The sequence below is a fragment of the Callionymus lyra genome, chromosome 1 (assembly GCF_982586985.1).
Source record: "Callionymus lyra chromosome 1, fCalLyr1.hap1.1, whole genome shotgun sequence".
Classification (NCBI taxonomy): domain Eukaryota; kingdom Metazoa; phylum Chordata; class Actinopteri; order Syngnathiformes; family Callionymidae; genus Callionymus; species Callionymus lyra.
The window spans coordinates 16,105,858-16,132,011 of record NC_141818.1 but is presented as its reverse complement, the minus strand read 5'-3'; the positions used below and the strand labels follow the sequence as shown (position 1 = coordinate 16,132,011).

The 26,154-nt window shown below is 36.5% G+C and overlaps 2 protein-coding genes across 2 annotated transcripts; both read right to left on the bottom strand.

The window, feature by feature from the left end:
• Positions 1-392: 392 nt before the first annotated feature.
• On the bottom strand, positions 393-8,395 carry got1l1 (glutamic-oxaloacetic transaminase 1 like 1). Its single transcript, XM_087779211.1, has 8 exons — positions 8,278-8,395; positions 4,358-4,539; positions 4,166-4,289; positions 2,814-3,031; positions 2,588-2,738; positions 1,464-1,629; positions 1,173-1,315; positions 393-611 (listed from the first exon to the last, which is right to left on the bottom strand). Exons 1-8 carry the CDS (start codon positions 8,393-8,395, stop codon positions 472-474), a joined length of 1,242 nt encoding a protein of 413 aa, XP_087635337.1. The 3' UTR covers positions 393-471.
• Positions 8,396-13,078: 4,683 nt separating this feature from the next.
• Positions 13,079-25,820, bottom strand: adrb3a (adrenoceptor beta 3a). Its single transcript, XM_087794783.1, has 2 exons — positions 24,162-25,820; positions 13,079-13,583 (listed from the first exon to the last, which is right to left on the bottom strand). Exons 1-2 carry the CDS (start codon positions 25,427-25,429, stop codon positions 13,556-13,558), a joined length of 1,296 nt encoding a protein of 431 aa, XP_087650909.1. The 5' UTR covers positions 25,430-25,820; the 3' UTR covers positions 13,079-13,555.
• Between the last annotated feature and the right edge of the window lie 334 nt (positions 25,821-26,154).

Here is a 26,154-nt window from a genome sequence, read left to right as displayed (position 1 = left end):
ACAGTCTTTATGATCACTTTGTCAGCACAGACATGAAGATTGGTCTGTGGCATTTTTCAACTTTTAACATGAAAACATTTTTTTTTTTTAGGATTTTTGGGACTTCAGAAAAATCATTTTTTTTCAAATCTTAATATTTCTTGGTGTTCAAATTGTCTGCAGTAACAGCACATTTTTTTTTTCATTTTTAAAACCTTGATATTTGGGTATTTTTTTTTCACTATGTTTGAGACTTCCGAAAAACATACTTTCTGCTTTTTTTCCCCCCGTTTTTATAAACGTTGGTATTTTCAAGATTTTTAAGACTTCAGAAAAACAGATTTTTGAGATTTCCTTAACATTTATTCATATTCAGACACAGACACGCATAAATATATTACAATTAAGCTGCGACAAACTAGTATAAATACAATAAAATATAAATGATAACAAGCTTCATAAAGCATGAGTTTATAGTGACTCTTGTAATACTCATGGTGAAGAGGTCACACTCAGAAAGATGGACTCAGCAATGTAGTCCAGGTTTCGTCCATTGATGGCGCTGACGTTGAAACATCCACCTGGAAGCACATATACGTGTCTCTGCAGCTGCAGGAAATCCACCTGGTGACCTGGAATATGAAGAATATTTAGATTTATGCCCATGACCCAATAACAAAATAACATAATATAGTGACTTATTAGAATAAATGTTCTTGTTGTTACAGTTGGTCAGTACTTTTTGGATTCATATTTTTGTAATAAACATATATTTTAATTGTATTATTTTATCAAATGACTGATACTTATATCTCAATTTTCTTTTATTACAAATTTTAATTTGTTACAGGTGTTAATTTAGAATAAATAAAATGAAAATAACTTCCATTTTCCTCTTAATTTGCTCGATTTTTTTTATTAATTAAAATGTTTGATTTTGAACATGGTGACAACTACTTTCTTAGGGTTTGCTGTTATCATTTTATCTTAACAACCTCATTCTCCAGTTTTTTTACCCATCATTCATTTCGAGCTACAGTGTAAGAGTCTAGATACATTTGTTCCACACATGTCTCATCTCGTGATTAGTGTACTTGATAAATATAGATTCTATAGTTCTGTCTTCAGGTCAGGTCAGACATAGTTTAAATTAAATACATGCGATACAATGCATACATGATCATTACTCTTACCAGCCAAACCCAAGCAACAATATAGTCCACGTTGTTGCGTCAGGTGATCCCAGTTAGCTGGGGTACCTAAGAGTCTCAGCCGATCTCTCAAGACTTCTCTGACCAACATGCATCTTTCCACTGCTTTTTTCAACTCCAGCTGCCTGCAACACATTTGAAATGCATAAAACTGATGGATATTTTGTATGTTTACATTTTAATTTGGAAAGTCATCAACAGCTGATTTTTATTTCACAGTCTACTTTACAAAGCCAAGGTCTCGAGGTCAACAACAAGTCGAGCGCGACCCACCATTCAGCGAGGTGAGCTGGGTTACTAAGAACAGCGGCGACCACATGCGCTCCCGCCGTGCACGGCGGAGCCCACAATGTTCCAGCTATTCTGTCAGCTTGAGAACTCACAGCTTGCAGCAGTGAGTTGTTCTTCAGGACGCACAGAAGGTGGCCGACGGCTTCACCTGGAAGGGAACAGAAACACACCATCGTGACTATAAACACTCACAGTGTCTGAGATCATATATATTATTCTGTGAAGGATGACAATGTATAACTAAACAAATATCTTGCAGCATTGTTAAAAAACATACTATCAAATCAAATAATATTATTTATTTATTAGTTAGCCATTTCATTGAGACACTCCTTTTAAATGTTTTAGAATTATCTAGACCTTGCAGTAAGAAAAAAAGAGGTTGATAATAACCTTTGCAACGATGTACAAGTCTGTACATTCCTATACAACTGAACTCTTGTTATTCTTACTGACATTTTGCATCTGCTAACACGAGTGTGTCTTTTTCATTTTTGACTGGGTTTCTGTTATTTGACAGAAAAAATGATGAGTGATTTGAAATAATTAACCGCAAGTTGTTCCTGCATCTTTACACCTTTATTTTATCCCATTTTTGCTAAAACGATGCAGTTGGCTCGAAGCACATAAACCGCTAATATTGGCGAGCAACAAACATTTCTTGTCACTGCGATATCAAGGACACTCTTTATGTTGCTGAACTCGTTACGGGAGTGTAACTGAAGTGAGGTTGCAACAGTGTTTTCTTCCGTCAGCAGAGAGAACCTGCTGCCCTGACACATGTCTGTTTTCAAAGACTCCGGATTAGTTTAGTTTAAGCTGCAATAAATAGGATTAAAACCACGGTTTCTGGTTCTCTGAAAAAGTATTGCAGTACTTCATATGAAAACAATTTATTCTGCTGTAAACCAGTTTGGTGGTCATGACGACACTGGCTCAAAATTTCACAAAAGTACAGAAAACAATGACAAAAACCAACATCAAAATGTCACTCCATTGCAAGTGGTGATTCTTCTGTTAATCTAAAATGGATTTTAAAGCGCTCTCTGAGGTTTAATCAAACCTGAATACCAAATAAAAGCTCAGCAGATTCCCCTTCTTCTAACCGTAGAGTCCGAAGGAGTGTGAGAAGGACTGGATGCAGAAAAGCTCCATCCCAAGTGAAACACAGTACTGTACCGGCCAGGCCTCTCGCCATGGATCCGCTGAAGAAAGCGACACAGTGGGTAGAAGCAGGACGGGGAACAGCTTACGTCTCTGTTGGGAGATAATGAGCTCGAGAGAGAGAGTCACCTTGAGCAATGATTGTTCATACAAGAATAAAGCGCGTACCATGATGAGCTGTGTAATCATCTTCCACTGATCGTGAGAGAGCTCCGCACCGGTGGGGTAATGGCCTGAAGCTGAGAGAACAATGATGCTCTCGTCAGGAGCCCCTTCCAGGTCCTCGAGAAGCTTTTCCAAACACACACCAGATTTCTCGTCACTCCAGTAACGATAGCGTCGGATGTTTTGGATCCCTGCTGCCTGGAAGATTGCGGCCAGCATGTCTAAAGAAAAAAAATAGATAATGTTTGGTAATTGATCATATTATCTCTAAAGTACATTTTTAATGGATGCTGTGACGGTTTCACTGATTGTTTGAGCTGCCTTGCTATTGCTGTGTTATCAAGATGTGTTATACAAGTGATCTCTATTTTTTTTACCCACCCTCATGTTGACTAAGTGATTATTTTCAAAGTAATTCTTTTAATGGTTATAGGCAAAAATGTATGTCCATTTTGTTATTTTAGAGACGGAGAGATCGCAGTTTACTTTCTCCACCTGCAGGTTCAGGCAATAAGAGCGAAAACATTTGTTTGTCTTCTTTATGTTCAGATTGATATGGTGGTCTTCTCGTTTAGACTATGGTAACAGTTAAACAAGAAGGATCTGTCTCGCCTGCAGTTAATGCAAAACTCTGCAGCGAGAATTCTGACCCGCTGTAGTAGAAGAACTCACATTTCACCGATCCTTAAAACTCACTGGCGGCCATTTTCTTTCAGGATAAATTGGTAAATTCTGTTTTTTACTTTCAGATCTATTCATGGTCAGGCTCCTCCTTACATCAGTGATCTGATCCAGCCTTACACCCCAGCTCGGGCTCTGAGGTCTGTGGGTCAGAATCTGCTGATGGTTCCGCGCAGACGAGAGAAATCCTTCAAGTATTTAAACTTATGTATGTATTTTTAAATGTGTATTGTTTTGTTGTTAAAGCGCTTTGTGACCCTTTATTGGTCTGTGAAAGGTGCTATACAAATAAAACTAGCTTACTTATATTTAATCTAATTGTCTTCATTAAAATTGGTTGTTTTGTAATTTTAATGGAGATTCTCTGCCCCCTTTTCACGTTCATTAAAATAAACAAAAATATCTCATTCAGTAAATCTGCGTTACTTAGTATGTTATATATACGGTTTGAATTTCATTGAAATGGGCTTTGTTTTTATTTTCTTGTGGGTGTTTCTGCCTCCCTTATGAACCATTTCCCTTCACCCGATGGAGTTGCTTTCCTGCCTAAAACCTTCACTGAGCGGTCAGTGGTCTACAAGCTAACGTTCAGGCAATTTTATCCAGTGGTTTTAGAGTCTATAGGACATTAAGATCAGGCAGACACTCACAGTCATTCCGACAAACAGACCCACCATCACAAGGAGAGGAGATGTAGACTGGACCATCCCAATCCCGGTTAACATTATACCAATTTTTCAGAAGTTCTGCTCCAAGACGGACAGCTCCGGTAAATCCAGGAGTTTGGATTGCTAACACCTTAAATATGGAAACGTTGCTTATCATCGTCAAAGCAAGACTTGTCTCAAAAAGCAAGGCGTGCTTACCCGATTCTCCACCAGAGCCTTGGAACCTTTTCCCAGAACGACCCCGCTAGCTCTTCTGTTGAACTCCGTCAGTCCCAGAGCGCTCGGATACTGCTTGTTCAGGGTCGGATCTCTGCTCATCTGTTGCTTTATTTTTCCCACCAGACCGAGATGAAAACACTCGCCATTCTCGGTCAAACACTCTGCAGAAAACAGACAGCAGTAATTGTACATATTTGTATTATATTGCCTCTTTGTGACTGCAGGAGATCCTGAATATGTATTTGAAAAAACATCATTCATTGATCATAAGTTCAGTCCCAAACCAACAGGATAGCAGAAACGTCCTGCGTCGTTCACAAAGTATCATCTAGTTGAGCATTTACTATTGAGCGTTTCTGAAGAATACTTCATACTCTTCAGACTACATCACACTGGTGAGTGATCCTTAGACACCTTCACTGGTGGATCAAACATGAAGTTTGCTTTCTCAAGACCAAAAATCACACAGAAAAGTACACAGAAAAGTATGATGTAGTATAACCTTACAGAAAGTACCATATTGTATGAGGAAAAACAAATCAGTACCTGTATTTCACCAGTTTGTTGGCATTTTTAGATTAGATTGACTTAAATAATCTGGTGATTATCTCAGGAAATTAGATTTCAATTAGAATTAAATTAGAATTTTGAAAGATATTTGCAGAAGTTTAGTTTTTGTCCACAGTTTTTTAGTTGTAGTTATTTGAAAGGTTGTCAAGGGATGTCCATGTGTTTTTTATCTTATTTTATTTATTTATTTGTTCATTTCGGGCAAGTCAGTTTACAACATCATCATCATATTTCATCTTGGTTCAAATAATACAGTACATGTCCCGAAAGGAAAAGCAGAAGAAGCAAAAAGCTTATCTAGTGTCGCCCCCATTGCTCACAGAAAAAAATATTTTCTTTTTTTGACATAAAAAGTATTATTTTTTTATTTTTTTACATTTTGACATAACATGTTACAACAGTAAGCAACATCAGTCTCATCTTGTAGCTAATCTTAACCTTGTTGATACACATTATGTAACATCCTACTATGTGCAAACTGACACAGGTTTCTCTAGTTTAACTCATCGTTTGTGTACAGAATGTCTTTCGTTATACTCCAATGTCGCATCAACACCATGTCTGGCTTGCGTTTCTGACCTTTATCAGCCATCATGTCCCATTTTTTACTGGCCAATGGTTGAGTTTACTTTTTTTTTTTAAAAGACACATTGTGTTGCAGATCGTTTGATTACCTCTTCCTACACATTCCATCGTTTAACACCTGCGACCGATAAGGAAAAGGATTTTAGCGTAGTCCATACCCTCCTTTGCCTGAAGAACATATTTCCTCTAAGATTGTGTTGCTCCTCTCTGTCATGAAACAACTATTGCACGTTGTGAGGGAGGCTTTTGTTAGCAGCCTTGTACATCATTTTTACAGTGCGATAGTTTATTAAGTCATATAACTTAAGAATGTTGGATTTGATGTATAACTGATATGTGTGCGCCCTGTAGCTGGCATGATGTAAGATTCTCATAGCCTTCTAGTACTAACAAGTAATCGTATGTGTGGCTTTCAATTTAACATCTATAATAACTCCCAGTACTTTATTCTCACTGACCCTTTCAATATTCACTTTATTTATTTGAATGTTAATACACTTGTTGCAGCCTTTTTTTTCCTTATAGCATGTACTTGGTTTTTCCTAGATTTAATGATAATTTGTTTGTATTAATTAAACCACACGTGTGATGTATGAAGTTGTTTTTCTTGGTATTCTATAAGTAAAACACATGACCTCTATCTGGATGGACCAGGCTTGATGAGAGCTGACTGATTTAGTTTTGGTCTGTGATTGAACCTGTAGAAAACTGACCAGAAATTGTCTCCTTCAACTCAGAAAAATCTCTAAACTAAAGGAAAATTATGTCACAACATGATCTGGATCTTGTAATCTGTGCGTTTGTGTCTTCTCGTTTAGGCTATTATAACAGATTATTTTTGTGTCTAAACAAGAAGGAGCTGTCTCATCTGCAGTTGATACAAAACTCTGCAGCGTGAATTTTGAGCTGCTCTAGTAGAAGAACTCACATTTCCCTGATCCTTAAAACTCTTCACTGGCTGCCAGTTTCTATCAGGATCAATTTTAAAATTCTGGTTCTTACTTTCAGAACTATTCATGGTCAGGCTCCTCCTTATTCGTTACTTCACACCTTGAACCGAAATTCAAACTTCACTAATCTTCTACTCAGTCTCATGTCAACTAAGGTTTGTAATCTGTTCCTTTTTGGAATTATAGACAAAAGTGTAGAAGTCAATTTTAAGCGACTGACGGCCTTCGTCTCGATCTTCGTCCAAAAAGCCAAATGCCAAAATAATTAAATAATCAAATATAGACTTATTTAAGTTTCTTTCTGAACAATTTATCTTGTTGAAGCTTCAATACAAGGTGAATGTTACAGACGAGCACCATAGAGGTATTTGGATGTTTTTGAGTTTGTCTTTTTGGACGAAGATACAAATGAAGACAAGTGAGCTCCAGTTGTTACATTAAAATGAACATACATTTTTGTCTATAACTCTGAAAAGATACGGATTACTTTGAAAGTAATTCCAACCCTTAGTCAACATGAGGGAGAGTATTTCAATTTCAATTTAAGATAGAATGGTCATGCTTCTTTTATTGTGGTTTTATTTTGTATGTTTTTCTCTCTTTCTCCCCACATGAACCTGCCTAATGGCCCACGGCTGGAGATGATCAGTAATCACCTGCAGCATTTCAACCCTCATCTTCCAGACCTGTGACTGGATCAAACACTTTCATGTGATTGGTAATTGACTGCGTTTCTTTCTTTCTGGTTGTTTCATGTTTTTTTTTCAGATGAGTATTTTTGCCTTGTTGTTTATTACCTAATATTCATTGGATTGTGGACTGGTTTACTGTATATTAAATTGTATAATTATCACTCTATATAAATTATTCTGTTCCTTTTTGTCTTCTTGAGATATTTTTCTTCGTTGGCACTTTGGTTCTGCTCCGTATAAACAACAATGGAAGAAACACAAACTTTCACTGCACCCCTTTCTTACACCTCATGCAGGAAGGATGCAATTCGAGACGATTTCCATTTAAAAAAAATGCATGATACTTTAAAACTAAATGCCAAACACTGTGTAACTGAATAATTCATCACTTAAATTCAAAATTAACACTTTCTACACATTGCCATTTACCCCCCTTTTATTTACTTTATAAAACACTTTGGTTTTCAAAATAGTTATGTTCGGTTTTTATTGTTACTTAGTAGGTTTTTGTAATAAATTGTGAAAATAAATAGGGAATTTTGTGTGTGTTAAAGTTCCTAGAGGTAAAAAGAAAATGGGATTAAAAAAAAAACAGCCACAAAAATGACAATCACTGCTGATGGTTTAAGTATTTTTGATTATTTATCTTTATTTTTTTAATGTCCTTTCAACAGTCTACTTCATGTTTTGCATCGTGGGTCTGAGAGGACTACAATTTCATATATGCTGTATGTCTTGCATACATTTCTATTTGACAATAAAAGAACTTGAACCTTAATTTTTCCTTGTTTGTCATGTATTGTTCTTACCTTTGTCTGAATAGTTCATCTAAACATCATCTAAACTTTCTATATCTCTGTCTCGTAAAAAAGTGACTTTTTCCAGTTATTTTGAAAGTAGCAAGCTACTTGAAGTAACTGACTTTTAAAAGAACTGACTAGTGACTGTATCTAAGTTAATATTAAAGTATCTTTCCCATCACTGTAGATCAATGACCTTGAGAAGATGGAGAGAGCAGCAGATGTACAAGTCCCTGGTTTGTTGAGCAACATCTGCAGTTACTGAAGAATGAAAGGTGTGAAAGTCAACTGGACCGACTCACCTCTCCCTGCCAGGTAAGCCTTGCAGGTGTGCGTGTCCTTCCTGAAGGCAGACAGCAGCCGGGACTCAGCGGTGGGATCAGCGGTGTGAGTGTTCCTAAACACAGAGATGGTACCCATGTTATCTAAATCGACCCCTTTTTCTTTGGAATTGCGCCCAGGTCGTTTCATTTTCAACTCCGGCAGCAAAGCGAGTGTCTTGCTGTGAGCGTTTGTTTAGACGGGGTTGCCTGGTTACGGCACGTTATTGAGTCCCAGTCACCTAGGCAACAAAAAATGGAGAAGATTTCTTTCTAACGTGCTGTGTGCTGGATATTTGTCAAGCACTCTTAGTGGAATTGTTTCTTGAGGGAAATTAAATGAGTGGGGAACAAGTCTGAACTGTTATGACGGCTGCAGTTAACATATTTCACTGCTTTAGTGGAAGATGAGAAGGTTTTAATGCTTTGATATCAAGATGTTTCCAGTTCTGTTTCTTAATATACCTTCAAACTCTGTTTTACATTAGTGATGACAATAGAGTTGTCAAACATCTCATCCATTTATTAAAAAAAAAGACTATCCTTGGCAGCCATTTGGTTGCTGTAATGTATCAAAAACTGCAGATAAATTATAATGTGAATTTGAAGCACTGATCAGCAGTCTATTTAATAATATTTGTGTAGTATTTGTATCATTCAATATACCACATATTCCAAATGATAATGAAAGCATGATCTTACATTAAACAAGACGGAATAGTAATACATTTATTTTATTAAATATAAATGAGCATTTTAAAGTTGATACGAAACTGAATGGACAAAAAAACCAAGTGTATTTCAAACAGTCAAATCAGCTTAAATATAACTTAATGGGGTTTTTTTTATGATAAAATGATTTATAAGCGACAGTTTGTGCGTGATGGTGGAGGCGATAATATAATACTGCACTAGATGGCAGCAAAAGCAGTTGGGTAATTTTATTAATGTGGCAAACGCAATGTAAGGTAGGATCTCTATTATATTTTTGAAGACGTAGATCTTCAAAGTTTTTTGTTTTTTTTAAATGTAACACTGGAAAAAATCGAGCTGAATGAATTGGATGGAAAGACAGATGGATAGATGGATATATAATTCATTTTTACCACGTTTTCATCCTCCCTTCTGCCAGGAGCAGAACACGTTTTTCTTTGTTTTTTTATCGAACCTACAACACATACTTTCATATTTCCAATCAACATTCGTGCCTGTCCTTCTCTATCCTGCTTTTTACCCTACATATCCAGCAACTCAAAAAACAATTTGACCTCTTTTCTTTCTCTTTCTTAATGTATTCATTTCATCAATCTTCCATTGTATATCCCTGGGCTGTGGTTCTCAATTCACTGTGAAGTTAGCTGTCGTCTTCTTGTTATACATCTTTCTCATCATTTTATCTGACAACAGAAAACCTTGACTTGTACCTTTTTTCCTCTCTTCTTGTTTGTTTGGAAAAAAAAAATTTGGTTGTAATTTTCTCCACAGAGCAGAATCCATTAAGGTAATGACAGAGCATGTTTTCCTTTCAGTGTGAAATGTTCCTGCGCCGGGTTATCGTAGTTATCCTGCTGTTTTTGGCATTACGGTTGAATGTAACCATTATGAATGTCCCAAACATTGTTGCCTCAAGTTTCTTGTGAAAATACTTTTTTTTTTTTTTACCAGATCCTGCAATGGTTACAAGTACAGAAAGGTCTCGTTCATCGTGTAATTTGATTATTCATGATCATATTAAAGAAGTTAGAACCGCACACTTGACTGCTCTCAAAATATATGTCCTCAAGGGAAAAGGTCACCGGGAGAATAACAAAGGACATGCTTGAAGTTTTTGAAATTTCACAAAGAAGTGTCAGGATTATTTTCACGTTAACGTTACTTCGAGAACGCCGTGATGTGAAACTGTTTGTTTTTCCCTCTATTTAATGAGCACTCTACGCTTTGTGCCGCAGATGTTCCTCATCTGATGCTGATTCTCTGCTGCTTGAACTGCTTTGAGCGTTTCCGTGTAGACACCTGGCTGTGCAGGACTAATCTGTCTGCCGCAAATCTTTAAACCTTCCCACTGCCATGCACTTAATTCAAATGTGTACTTAATTTATCTGTCAGTAATTCAAAAAGAAGTGCAGATATCAACTCATATCTTCTTGTCCTTACAGTTTTGTACTTATCTGACCCTATTATCCAGCAAACCGTCCTAACACAGTATGGACTAGGGTTATGGTTAAATATTTTACCCACTATAATTCTTTTTTAATTAATAATTTGATGTTCCTTAATTAACAATATTAAGAGGAACATTTGTATATTAGGTTTAATATTTTATTCTTAAAGTTGATAATTTCGACTAAAACTTTATCTTAATATCTCAAATTATTTGGATTTAAAGTAAGGGTTGATGCTACTTCTGTTTTTATGACTTAACACTGATGCAATTGCGCTCTAACACTGAGGGCAGCCAGAAACAACTATGTTCAATCTTCTGTAGCACTACTTTGAAAGGCATTGGGAAAATTTCACTCTATTGAGTCACTCACATGTTTCAAATGTTGAAGTCTTCCTCTCCAAGATGCAGTAAGTCTCTCATCATGACCATGTTTTGAAGTTGTTACTTTATAAAGTTCTCCCCCGTCTAAAATCTCGGCGAACAAGATGTTATGAGAGTGGAGTCCATTATAACGTAATAATGGTGTCACTCCTCCTCCTCCTCGAGCCAGCTGTAATCACGCCAGCTTTGTTTATACAACAAGTCCCTTTGAGGTGGAGACTTCCGAGATTGATGACACACGGTGAAAAACTTGACCAATCACCGCAAAGTGGTTATGGTAAACAAGATTTTCTAATGTAAATATTTGAATGACAAGATAGTTTTGTACAAACATACATATACTGATGAAAACAAAAGAGGTTCAAGATATATTTAAGACACACTAAAATCAACACATCAGTTGCTTTTTATTAATTAAATGTGTTAAAGGTAGAGAATTCTTGGAGAATTTTTCTCCTGGATAATCTGGTTACCGCCTCCCACGGCTTGCAACTCCATAGAAGGAATCATCTGAAGTAAAGGAATGATCATAAACTCGTAGACATTCGGGGGTTTTTCGCTACTTTTGACCTTTATTGCTTTTTTTTTTTATATTGATTTTATTTGGTCACATTGTATTTTCTATATATATTCTTTACGCAGGCATCAGAATGATAACTTTCCTTGAATTTCTGTTTACAGCTGATCATTATCAGAGTCTGCTCACAGTGGACTGTAATGGGAATCAGCTGATAAGACTGGATAATTGTTTCCACTTGAAGTCCATGTGCAGTTTGTCTAATGGCGCTCTCAGAACCTCGCAAAGCCCACAATTTGTTTTCAAATTTCTCACGTTGTGCCCCTGGTTTATCTTGAAATGCTTTTAATCCGGTTAGGTCATTAAATACATCAGTGTGTCAACACAAGCATTCAGAGTGATGGTTGACTTAACCTGGTTTCTTTGAAATTGTCACAATGATTGTAATACTTCCAGATAAATCGTGAACAGATGGTGGTCAAACACAAACTGGGAGATTATTGATATAGAGCAGCAAGTTAAGACGGGGGGCATTAAAGTTGATCACACAAGGGGGCCAAAGCAAGTTGCCATTGGAACTAAATATATATTTATTAATTAAATATTGTAAAGTTAATTTAAATTCATCACAGGAATCAGCTCCGCACTTGATTGTCTTTTATAATTCAAGACGACTTGACGCCAACATTTAATTTCGAAAAGTTATAATTAAAATTATATAAGACAATAAATAATATGAAATTAATATACTTGCTTATTCAAGGATTCGAGTAATAATAAAGATCAAATGTTTTTATTAAAAAATATTAATTGTGTATAATGTGTGTACAACTCTTTTATTCTGTCAATTTATTAACTTTATCTATGAACCTTCTCCTTATTTCAAGTGAGTAACTTAATATTGGACATTGTATTATTTTTATGCGTTATGTAGTTTGTGCAATTTTCCTATATATTTTATAAACAAAATCGCAATTAGAATTGCTTCTATTGTTGGATGTTCGGCCTTTTTTAACCAAACAAACAAAAATTGTACTTGCAGTCATTTACATGAAATATTCCTTTTGTTTAACCCGATGACCCGATGATGAAAATCATTATTATTATTAATATTAACCTGGAAACTACTAGTGTATTCAGTCTATGCTTGTGGTTGTTATTACTGGTGATGTGCTAATGAAGCATCATGAAGCAGTGTCAAGTTGTTTAGAGGTCAGTAGGTGGCGCCATCAATTTAAAAATGATGTTTCATTAGAAAAGTTGTTCCAAAAAAAAGGAAAATGGTGCAGAGACCGCCATCTAGTGGACTCTGAAAATAAGGACACTGCTTCATGAAGCTTCATCAGACCATCTCTAGTTATTACCCACATCTGAAATATAGTTGCTGTACGTTGTGTCAGGAAGCCTGTTTTTTTTCCCCAATATGAAATGATCTGATGGAGTCACATTTTTATTTGTCCTCCTTTCCTCAAAAAGTTTGTGTGCAACTTTCCACAGAGAGCTTTATTTTAGTCTGAGAAATCGAATTACATTCAATTTGCTCCATTTAGTTTCTTGTAGCTGACATTCATGAGGATCCGTTTGGGCACTCGGAGATGTTTTCAACCAGCCACGTTAATGTCCCACTGAATACATTTTAAACTAGTTATAGTTCAAGGTGACTTCACTTACTGACTTTAACTGAGGAGAAGTTGGGTGGGCGACTAGGATGCAATGCACTTGGGATAAGATCTTTATTATAATACTTTATTTCTATTTAACAAACAACACTTAGCATACACAAAAGTCCTTAAAACACAGAAAACTAAATGTTTTTTTTTTTTGTATCTTCAAAAAAAAGTCTGTGATGAGAAGGCAGTGAACATCTCTTCGCTTAAATATCCTGAACAAGTTGTGCGTTAAATCATTTCACAAACATCTATGTCGACGGATAGATTTGGATGCTTCATAAATAGATAGAATTAATTTTTATATATTTATATCTTTACATATAAATGTCTCTAAGTAGTCTCAACTTGGGTTTTTTTTTTTTTTAATACAGCGTTGATAATAATCAGCATGTGGGAACAACCAGCGTCGCTGGACATCAGCAGCAACCTTGTCCACGGAGGAGAGACGGTCACAGGGTTCGTTCGGCCTCTGATGCTTCTCCATGTCAGGATTCACAGTTTTGCTTCAGTAGCAACTTATTTCACTTCTCATCCATCTTTCTCCTGCAATGTGAACCTGTAAAGAAAACACAAAGAGAATTGACATTTGAGAATGTAATGATAAATTATACATGTAAAGCAAAGATGTGTACAAAAAGGACCGTCTGTACATTTTTCTGTTTGCTCTAAATGTTAATACAATTCCATTAGTCATTCTCAGAATGTCGTACATCTTATCGATAATACCATAAAATATTAACAGAGGGTATCTTGGTATTTGATAAAGCTGAATTTAAACTTTCATTTTCTTTTTAATGCATTTAATGCACCACCTTAAAATGGATAATTGTAAAAGCCAAGGCGCCTCCTCATGCCTGTGGCATGTAAACATACTTCCTGGAAACCTTTTAAACCCTTTTACGTCTTATGAACGCACACATACTATATATTTATATATAGAGAGAGAGAGAGAAAGATGTAATTTCCCCTTGAATTTATTTTAAGCTTGTGCGATTATTGTAAAATGGAGGCATGGTTTAGTCTTACTATGAGCTATTAAAGCTTTATATATATATATATATATATATATATATATATGTATGTGTTCCTAATAATACAGATGAATTTGCTTAGTTTTTAAAACGTTTAAATTTTATCAGTTATATTCAATGTAAAAACATACTGTGACTTTCAGTAGAGTAGCTGAAATTTAACCTCATCTGTGTATTAGTAGTGAGTTTTAGTCGAAAATAAATGTGTATAAAATAAGCTTAGTTTTAGTGCTAACTCCTAGTTAGCAGTTAAGTATAGCTGTTTGATAGAAGTTATCTTAGCAAGTCAAATATTATGTGCTAATGGTAATAATTGCAGTTGGTATTAATGTGTAAGTAAGATATGACTAGAGGCTTATTGTTTACACTTAATTGTTTTTTTTGTCTTTCTTTAATAATAACAAAAGAAAACAGGCTTTTTAATCAATAATTTTGATATGAGAGAAACATTTTGTGATGGAAAAAAAAAGTCTGCCATGGTAAGACTAACACATTATTACACATTGTCCATTTGTCTAATAAAAGGGAAAACCTAATTGTTAAACAAAATAAAATCATTTGAGAATAATTTCTGTAATAAGTAAGTCTAGTACTGACTAGAATTGTTTGCATAGTTAGCTAAGTTGTAAGGCGAACTCTTAGTTATTAGTTCAGTATAGCTGTTCGATGGGAATTAGCTTAGCATGCCAAATAATGCTATGAGCTAAAAGTAATTTTGCAGTAAATATTAAGTAAGTAAGTTAAAGATGTGTTTTTAGAGGCTGATTTTTCACGTTTAATTGTGTTATTCTGGCTTTCTTTTTCAGAAATACAAGTTTTTTAATTAAAATGTTTATACATAATAGAAACGTTTTGTCTTGACAACAAGGTCAGCCTTAGTAAGAATAACACTATATAAAACATTGTCACTTTCTATTATAAAAGGAAAAACATAAATAATTTCTACAGTGAGAGTAGTTCTGAATACAATTGTGTTAAAGTTGGCTTAGTTGGAATGCTAAATGTTAGCTACCAGTAAATTGAATCTTTTCGATAAAAGACAGCTTCCCAAGTTAAATATTTGTATGTGCTAAATGTAATCTTTGCAGTTAATGTTACTGTGTAAGTAAGTTAAATTAGTTTTAAAATAAAAAATGTTAAGGTTCAAGTTCTGCATAGTCCGAGCTCATGCTGAGCTAACTTTGCAAACCGATGTTAGGAAGCTGCTCAAAGTTACGGTGAGAGAAAACCTTAAATCTTTATAGCTTGGGGAACGGGAAATAAAGCATTAGCACAGAGCTGCTCCGCCTGGAAGACAGAAACATTGTAACGCCTTGATCCACTGACTCACTGGTTGTAAATCATACACAACCACTTAACTCTCCTCACGTGTCCGAGTAACAGAAACAACTTCACCTTAAACGGCAGTTGAAAAGTGTCTCTTCTAGACTGTGTTATGGCAATTAAATAATTTAAATAAATCATTAGGAAATACTTGTAAAACAAAGTACATCATAAATACTTTGAGTATCAACAAGACAAGTTTATGACTTTTATTTTTAAGACTTTTTGGCCAAAAGATTCAAGCGTTGCTTAAACGAATTAAAGTCAAGCATTTTAAAAATACTAAAACATCAAAACAGCGTCTTGAAATAAAACTATGTGTGCGGCGGTTTAAAACTCAGCTGATGTCAAGAGGTGGATTTCAGCCATAACCGTGTCTCGGGGGAACCTTGAATACACATCAACGCCAAGTCGTTTAACAATGACCCAGTGATTCATTTCTTAAGGTGTCGGTAAGAAAAACGGTGCAGATCAAATGTATTACTAAATTAGGAAATGTATATTGTAGAGAGTAGGATCATCTTTCAAATACAGGAATCAAGCTCTAAACTGTTTTCCTGTTAAAGTGAGGAACGTTCTCCCTCGGCCCCCTACCGGGACCTACTTTTTCAAGCTGCTTGAACTCAAATTGGCACTAGATGTGGACCACTAGTAAACTCCTGAAGGGGGTTTTGGTTGAGTAAAATAAGAATAAGGGGGTAGAACAAGATGACGAGATGAAGCAAAGGTAATCGAAACAATTTACTTTTAAAACACAAGAAGATAATTTATCAAATAAAAACAAACGGGCTACATTATGATTGGGCAATTAAACCGTTCCAACTAAGCTTGCGGCTACGGCAGCTAACTTCATCAACTTGAGATATAATTGAAAGGGAAATGTTGGCATTTTTGGGTCTGGTGATATGCGTCAGTCTTTCTGCAGCTAACGCCTCAAGCAAGCACTGAACCGACTGCGGCTTTTTGCAATTCATAGCCTTCACTTTTAATCACGAGATGTTGCCTCTCGGTCTGATTAAAATATTCTCTCATATCCCTATTAGCTTCACATTCGTCCTCCTCCAACAACAGGACCACCAAACGTCTTTCCTTTGATGTCAGTAATATTTAACTTAACCGCAACACTGGCATCTTTGATAGGTCAGAATATCAACCTAACATTCATCTACTTTTTTCTTGAGCCAACTATCCGCCACTTAAAAGGATAGGTTAGGACCTGGAATGTAACATGTGATCACTAAACATGTCCTTTGTTTGTCTGTGTGCTCTGTAATGGACTGATCTACATTGGGATTAATCTCTCCTTGAAATTAAAATAAATAAAAAAGCAAATGAGATATAAATTCTTGTGAGATCCACTTGCTTGACTCATTTTATGGCAGCAATTCATTTTGGTCTCCATTCTAAATCTCCGGAACATTCCTTTATGCAATGCTGGAATCATATCGAGTTCAATGGAATTAAAGATTCTATTCTTCATAACATTAGATTGACCTTTATCTTCCTTTTCTTGCTCTACTCTAACAGAACTCATTTTGAAAAGAGGTTAATTGAGGAAAGTAAATTGGCTGAAGGTGCGAGTGGTCAGTGATGTTCAGTTGAACTTCTGACACAGGTGTTGATGACCCTATTGAATCCAGACCAGGAGGCTTTTGAGGCTTTTTATATCTTAATTATCTGTTTTTGTCTTCCTTCATCAAGTACTCACCAAGCAAATCCTTTCCTTAACCATTCGTTTTTACACAGTGATGTGCGGTAAAGTTCATGGTTGGTGAGGCACTGGCTCTTTTAGTGTCAGATTTACAAGTATATAAACCCAAAGGAGAAGTTTATGTATTGTCTACTGGTTATTTCATATCTCATCAGCATTTTTCACACACATATGACGTTTAAAAAAATATATGATTTAATTAATAATTTCTTGAGGAATTTACCGTAAAGTTTAGCGAGATCTCTCCAGATTTAAGTTTGGCTCAAGAGTGAAGAATCCCGAGCGACGGCGTTAGACGAGTGGTGCGGTAGTGAAGGATAAACTTGCCCTTTGTTGCTTCTGATTGGTTAATATTGTGAGGCGCCTTCCGTGATTGGCTAGATTTACACAAACTGAAACAATGTTTGTTATGGTGAAAAGATAAATATAGAGTAGTTATTTATGTAAACATCCACCTTATCTCCTTTAGTTTTAAAAGTTTCTCCACCTCAATGGAGATGTGACATTGTTTGTAGAGGCTCATTGGAGTGTGCCTCAAACTTTGCCTTTTCACCGCGGTTGTATTTCCGATCAGCGACACTAAATAAGACTGTTAAAGATCAGCCAGACTGGAAAACCAAGGCAAATAAACGTATCTGTGAGCATTATATTGGTGACATTCAGAGATACGTAAACCAGCGCGCGTCAAATGCATGTATCAACACAGTTTGTGAAGGATTGCACATTGAGAGGTGAGGCACTGCCTCACCTTCCTCCCCTGACCTCACGTCCCTGGTTTTTACTGTGCCTTTGATCGTAATTAAATGAGAAAATGACTGAAAACAGCCTGAGATTAACAAATATAAATGCTTCAACACATTTCAACATCTCTGGCTTTTTAAAGTCCAGATGAAAGTATTCTTGGTAACCGTCAACCAGACAAGGATTAAATCCATTTACTGCTGAGGGTTAGTTGAAGCTCATTGCTGATCCAAATGCACCAACATCTGGATCTGGTTTCTCACGTTTCAACAGTGTTTCCCTGTGTTTCTGGGATGTATTTTGTCAGTGGAGTCTATAGATACATGCTCCCTGCTGTGCGAGAGCTATGTTGGATAAGAACTTGCCAGAGCTCTAATTTTCACCACTTGTCCATACATTGCTTTTTGTCCCGTCCGCCCGTCCCCAACACTGCTTTGAGTTTGAACCCGGCCAACAATTACGATAGCGTCTGCTGTCTAAATTAAATGTTCCACACGTTGTTTTCTTTATTTTAGTGTGCTCAATGGTGGATAAAGTGTGCTAACAAAGACCACGCGCTCTCAGCTCAGCTGCTTGTTTTTATATAAGAAATGGTTTTCATCAAAAATATCAGTCAATATTTAATCAAAAAAAAAAGCTGAGGCACAAGGCTAAGCAACTAACACTGTTCTATATGTGACTATGGTCTTCCACCAAGAAAGTTACAATAACTCCAATCTTAAACCAATCTTTTTTATCGATATTCTTGGCTTTTTCTTTGTAAAGGGCAACATAAAGGGCAACTAATTGGTTATTTTTACCCTTCTGATTCTGTTTTTTCGCAGTGGTAATCCTATATACTGCTATATACTGTGTGTGTGTGGGTGTGTGCGTGTGTGTGTGTGTGTATATGTATATATATATGCTTTGTGACCCTGGTCTAGAAAGGCGCTATATAAATAGAGATTATTATTATTATTATTATTATTATTATTATTATTATTATAATATATATAGATATGGAAAAGAAATGCCCAAAGAGCCTTTTGTAATTTATTAAATATAATATATATCAGATGGATTTTGCTCAGAGTCCAATGTTACGTTTCCTGACCTGCAGTTGAACTTGAAACATATGGGTGGAAACACAGTGTCCTACTTCGAGGGTCATTATGAGAATTGAATTCCTGAGAATTCAAAGCTCAACAGCTTTACCTGCAACTCTGAGACATGTTGCATTAACCACAGCAACACAGTTTATCACTACAGTTACACAAAATTTGATTCATTTGAGTGACTAGATTGTGTGCTGTCTATTTAACTTCAGGTTTTCTTTTCATGCTGCATGAGCAGCAAGACATACAATTGAAACATGAAACCCACAGAACCTTTCTTAATCCAACAATAACAGAATCTAATCATTCAAATACATGGATCCGATTTATTTTGAAAACGGGCAGAACCATAACATAACCTTCTTGGCAGAGGTAAATAAACCAATGAATCCATGGTAGCAGAAGTTTTATCTTATTATTATTTAACAGTTGCTACTCGACTAGTTCACTGTAGGAAAGCCCCTTCCTGGGATCTCTTTGTTTTCTTTTTGTTCTTTAGGTCATGGTTTTTATTTTGTTTTATAGGTGAACCTGACTCAAAATATTTTATCTTTTGTTTTAAACACCATGAAGTTAAAAAATATATATCTTTCATGTACCGTGTGACTCTTACTTTCCCGCAAAGGAAAAAGAAATCAAAATGTCTGATATACAAGCTGAAAAAAAAGAATAATGGCTGCTCGAGAAAACCTTTTACAGCTAAATTGTCCTTTTAAAATCAAAATGTCTTCCTCTCTACAGAGGGGAAGTGAATAAAAGTGATTTGTCTTCAATGGCACTTTCATTTCCGAGATAAGTGTGAGGACCTGTTGTTAGTCTCCATTTGCCTGCATGTTTCTGCGTTAACGTAGTAGATCATCTTAGCTATGTAGGTTCTGCTCTCCTTTAACTGTTCATCTCTGGATTTGTATTTTATAGTCCTTGGAACTGACTTCCCCAGTGTCTCTGTTTCTTGCGACACCATGCTTAATTTGGTCAGTTGTGTAGCTTGTAAAACTCTGCATGACGATGGTGGCTGTGGATGCCTAATGTGGCTGTCTGGAGCAGCATTCTCTCTCTCGGTGAAAAAAACAACGCAAAACAACCGACTACCTTCACGTCCAGGATTCAGTTTAAAGCGCGAAGCGAGTCCTCTAAGCCTGCTTCTCGGGGTGGTTTAATACGACCCAGGTCTGGCTCCTTATAAGGAAAACTTCTGACACTTGACACACTTAAAATGGTAGGATATATATTTGAAATGTAGAGATACATATAATTCTTCATGTTTAAGGATTATGAAGTTGTAGTTTGTATATTAGTGGAATATTATTATTATTAGTGAAATACAAAGTAACTGGTGAAATAATGGTATTATATATTGCTGCTAAACAAGGGGAATTAGGAGTGTTTTATTTTTGCTTAATAAGAGGTCTTATCTTGTTTCTGAGCTGTCAGTCAGTACCAGTAAATGGTATTCCCTCTTAAATATAATCTCTACTCCCTTCACCTTGTAACACTTTATCATGACTTCATGCCATAAACACTACACATCTGCGTTCGCCAACAGTCAGTCATTTATAAATGAATTGTCCACTGCTTATTTATTTTCTTGGTGATTTTAAAATAACACATTCACTAATTAAATTCAATGGTTTGAGGCGTCTGCAGGTGGCAGTGTAGTACTCTTTGTTCTTGTCGAAAGAAAGAAGAACCTATTGTTAGAAATCTGTATGGTGGGAGATTTCTTATTCTTTTTCTTTTTTTTTGTTATATTTCTCTTTGATTATATACCAGTTGATCAATTGTCCTGCATTTGCATAATATCGGGCACTTTTTTTTAAAGAGAAAGCTTTCATGTTAGTAATATTGCTGCTAATAAATACAAATAAGTTCATAGTGAGATTTTCTCTGATGAAAAAATAAAACGGTTGATACATACATAAGAACATAACATACGTAAGTACATAATGAGTATAATTGCCATGGTTCCCGCTTATCCTTACAAAGTCTTGAAAAAGGAATTAAATTAAGGATTAAAAAATAAGGCCGTATTTGGCTTTAAAATTTCGTAAATCGAATTCTCAAAAATCTGGACTTTTTGATTCGTTTGAAAATCTCAAAATAATACATTTATTTATTTTAGAATGATTCACAATAGTGGAACTAACGAAACAGGAAAGTGGTTGCAGTCAGGACGTTCACAGCAGATGCAGTTCTTTAACGTGGTTAATGTAGCAACTATAGAAAAAAAATTTGCTTTTGTCAACATAGGGTTTTTAAATTGAATGAGAATTGCATACTTTTTGCAGGGCATTCTTTTTTACAAAATCGGCATGAGGGTAGTCTAGTCACTTGAATTAAAAGCCATTAGAAGCGGGGACACATTACTGAAAAATGTTTTCCTACTTCCGCCAGGGAGTCATGATGATTACAAAATAAAAGTATATAGTACTATATAATACATAGTAATTCTGCTTGTTGCAGCATTTCTACTTTGTTTCAGTGCAAATGTGACTGCGACAGAGCGTTGCACATTCTCTGTATGTTTTCTATGTATTAATATTATATAAATAAATATTTAAATGGGTCCAATAGTGTGATTATGAATGTAAATTAGTTTACAAATTGTACTATTCACAGTGGCTTCTAGTCCCAGGCAAAACAGAGTGTTGGCATGATCAATGTAGGAAAATGATAATATAATTATAATGATAATAAGACGGTTTTTTCGATTTTGTTAGTGGGGCCTTTTTGCAACTGTAATACTACAATTAATAATACTTTACCTCTTTTTTAATTTTGTTTGAAACAGTGTAGGAAATATTACTAGTTTTAAATATGTTTATGATTTTAACGTTACACTTGCTAGCAGTGCCATAGTCTGCCACAAGGTGTTAGGGGGCGCCAGATATCGACAGGCCGTGTCAGGGCGTGCCAGAGTTTGCCAGAGACTGCCTAAGGCTACCAGGTATATAGAGGGCGCTGTTTTCACAATTGTATATATTTTTTTCCAATCATTCTTTCTTAGTTTCATCTACATTTCACTTTGTATATATCAATTGTTATAAAGCTCATTTGGTAAATTTAACTTCTCTTGATCTGGAGAATGTAGTATTTGTAGGTTCAAATCATGCTCTATGTGTTTTGGGGTTTCTTTTTCAACTGTCTTTGTGTGTTTTTGTGAGTGTATATAATGAAGTTGAATGTTGAACAAAAAGAACGATTTATATTCTTTACATGTGTTGGATAATGTTTATAAGTGGTAGAAGAAAAGTGTATTATTTACAAAAGATAATCAAAAGAAACAAGTTATACAATAATCTTTAAACCAGAATTATTTCCAACGCTGTTCTAACCAAAATAAAAAGAGAGGTAAAGTATTTTGATTTTGGTATTGCAGTTGCAAAAAGGCCTCTCTAATTAACGTTGTCAAATGAGGGATCGAACCCGCAATTGTTGCATAAAAGGCAAGCATGCAGCCCACTGAGCTATGCTGACTTTTGTAATACCATGTGGTAAGGTATGTTTTAAATAAGGATAAGTAAATCTAAATTAAACTCCATTGTTTTCGATGATCCGTGTTCCAAAATTATTATGATTATTATGATTATTTTCCTACATTGATCATGCCAACACTCTGGTCTTCCTGGGAGTAGAAGCCACTGTGAATAGTAAAATTTGTAAATTAATCTACATTTATATTTACACTATTGGACCAATTGAAATATATATTTATATAATATTAATACATAGAAAACATACAGAGAATGTGCAACGCTCTGTACGGTCACAATTGCACTAAAATATAAGTTAACACGCTGGAACAAGCAGAATTTTAGCATATACTTTCATTTTGTATTCATCACGACTCCCTGGTGAAAGTGTTTGAAAAAAAAGAAGGTTTTCTGAGGTAATGTGGCCCCGCCTCTAATGTCAAGCAAGAGCCGCGAGACGCCAGAGATGAGACGGATTGCCACTAAAGGCCAGGAATTGCCAGAGAGAAGCCAATACCTGCCACTGGGAGGATTTCTCAAAAAATGGTCCTTTAACCTAATTAAACCCTTATAAACCTAATTTATGGTTGTTATTTTTTTTTCTTTATTGTTTTTTTTAAATTTTGATTGATTGTGAAGTTGGTGTTAAATTGAATTTCAAAATGGATTGAATTGAGCTGTAGAAATCGTGAATTGTTCATACTTTTATGAAATCAAATCCACAAGTAGAAATTAAAATATCACTATTGAAAGTCAAAGTGTAGTTAAGTGTAAATGTGAAAAGATTATATCATTATAAAAGCATAACAATATACAATCAGCATGTTCACTTTTATTTTACAGGCTGATTGTATATTGTTATTTTAAGAGCTCTTCACATCTCCCTCATAATTACCTTGATGAAAAAACCGCATCACTCACACAGGGAATCGCGTGTCAGATAATGTCTGTAGATTATATTTACAATCAATCAAGCGGTGAATCCGACACAATCGCACTCTCTTGCCAGCTATCAGTCAAGTACCCGCCATGTTTGTGGTGAAGATTTATCAGCTGTAGGAGAGTACACTGTGACACAAAGGTCTGCTGACAGGCGGCGTGCCAGGGTTTTATCTTCAAATGTCCTCAAATGTACCTTCTGCGGAGTCGCTATATATAACTCAGAAATACCTTTTCCATTCCACTGAATTAAAAGTAACACAACGTTGTGCTGTTTATTTCCAGTAACAGACATATGTGGAATTGAACGTTTATGAGTTGTTGTAATTTTTGTCGGTCAGTGAAAGTGCATGACCGCAGTAACCTCGCAGTGACAATTTTAAGGTCTAGCAAATTACTTTAAACTACTTTACTCACTTTATTTTATTTGTTTCTCCTGATACTTTATTTAATTCTCCTTAAAACAATCATCATCAAACCTTAGAAGCAGTTAGTTCTTCTATTACTTTTATAGCATATTTTCTAATCTGTAATTATGAATTGAAAATGTTTTATTGTCTGTATAAGGAATTTAATAAGATGGAATCTTTCATTTTTCACACTAAATCTTTGATAAATTCCAGAATGTTGTTATAATAACTGTGAATATTAAAGTGGTTGGATTAGTTAGATATGTCATTTCAAAGGATTCATGCTCCCAATATGTGTTTAGTTATGGTGTTTGAAGTGTTTGCCAGGGTAAACCGATAATTATTTGAGTAAATATGGAAATATACTTGTGTTAAATCCAAGCTGGACATATTAAAGAGGACGATGACTTACATATTTGCTTCTGGATCTGACAAGTCACTGAACTGTGCACTGCCATTGGATTGAAGAGAAACGCAGTAGGCCTCCTCACTCTTGCTTCTCAGATTGCCGGATGAGTTTTTTTGGAAAGAGCCGGCCGTGCCCCGGTCGGTTTGCCACGGGAAGCAGGGGCATCGTGTCCTCAGCTCCTTGTAGAAAGCGTTCAGCATCTGGGTGGGCAGCCAGGGGCAGCCCAGAAGGTTCTTGAACGCAGTACGGAACTCTGGACTCCTGCAGTAGATGATGGGATTCAACCCCGAGTTGATGTAACCCAGCCAGTTCAGCAACCGAAATATCTTCTCTGAGGGCACCGTCCTGTCGAAGGCGTTGATGATGTTGGCGACGAAGAACGGCAGCCAGCAGATGGTGAAGGTCCCCATGATCATGCCCAGAGTCTTTAAAGCTTTGTGCTCTTTGACAAGCATCAGGCGAGACGGCCTTCGCTTGGCGTTCTTCCTGCGCAGAGAGTTGTTGCCTCCACAAACAGAAGGAAGTATATTGTTCAGGTGGGAGCTGACCGGTAAAGAGGGGATTTGACAATCGGGCCTGAATCGTGTTTGGCTCCTATCTATGAGCTGAACCTGGCGCCTTGCTATTAGAAAGACTTTGGCGTAGACGAAAATCATGATAAACAAGGGGATGTAAAAGGAAACTATCGAGGAAATGATAGCAAAGGTTTTGTTGGTCACAAAGTCACAGCAGGTCGGGTCGGCGTAGCAGTCCTTCGCCTCGGCCTCGTCTGCACGCCAGTAGCCTTTCATGATGGGCACAAAGGAAATCAAGGCGGAGACCACCCACACTAAACAAGCTATAACCCTGGCACGCCACTTGTTCAGCAGAACCTTGTACCGCAGTGGTCGGGTTATGGCGATGTACCGGTCGACCGCGATGACGCACAGCGTCTCGATACTCGCTGTCACGCACAGGACGTCCAGGGAAGTCCAGAGATCGCAGGAGGTTTCATCCAACTGCCAGTTACCCGTCACCACGACGGTGGCCCCCAGAGGCACAACGAACACCCCCATGATGAGGTCGGCGCACGCCAGAGACATGATGAACATGTTGGTGGTGGTCTGAAGCTGTAGAGTACGCGCCACGGCGATGATGACCAGCAGGTTCCCCACCACGATGGTCAGTATGATGATGCCCAGGATGAAGAGGCTCCAGTACCCGGCGGCGGTGTGGTAGGGCACGGTGCTGTTGTGAATCGTGGGTTCTGAGGTGCTCTGGTTAACTCCCATTCTTCCCTTAATTAGAGTTCAAAAAGTAAAAAAATATATTAAGATCTTTTAAATTTGCAGTTCTGACATTAGTCTTGGAAATATAAGCATTATTATTGGCTTATATTTGCCATTTTGATCAACTTTGCAGTGGACTGTCGGTGCTTCCAAGGCTGGTCTTGTGAAGGCAAATGCATGTTCTCCAAAATATTTGTTTTTTACAAAAGTCAAAATGAAACTTGACAAAGTTCGCTCAGGTCCGAGTAAAGAGTCCAAAAGTAGAGCGAAGGAAAGTTTTTCAAAAACATTTAAATGTCCATTTGAATATATCCACTGGGAGTCATCTGAGGTGCCATCCTAGGGTCCTGCACGAAGCCAATGAAAGAGTTGGACTGCAGAGTATGAAGCTTGAAGAAGCACAACAGTGACTGTCCACTCCTCTTTGACTCCCCCTCTCTCTCTCCCTCTCTCTCTCTCTCTCTCTCTCTCTCTCTCTCTTGATTGTTTTAGCCACAGTCACGCCCTGACTGAAGGAGGAGAGGAGGAGTGTGTTGCCGCCTGTGCAGCTCAAACACTCAGGGATCAGTGACCTAACAAATCCAAACAAGCATGAATCTCCGTGTTTTCTCTCTGTGGGCCATCTGGTTGAAGCTGTAAATGAACTTTGTGCTCGGGACAGTTTTCACCTACAATTAAGGCTCTTTCAAGCCTTCCAGGTGTGGAATGTCAAGGCTACACTCCATACT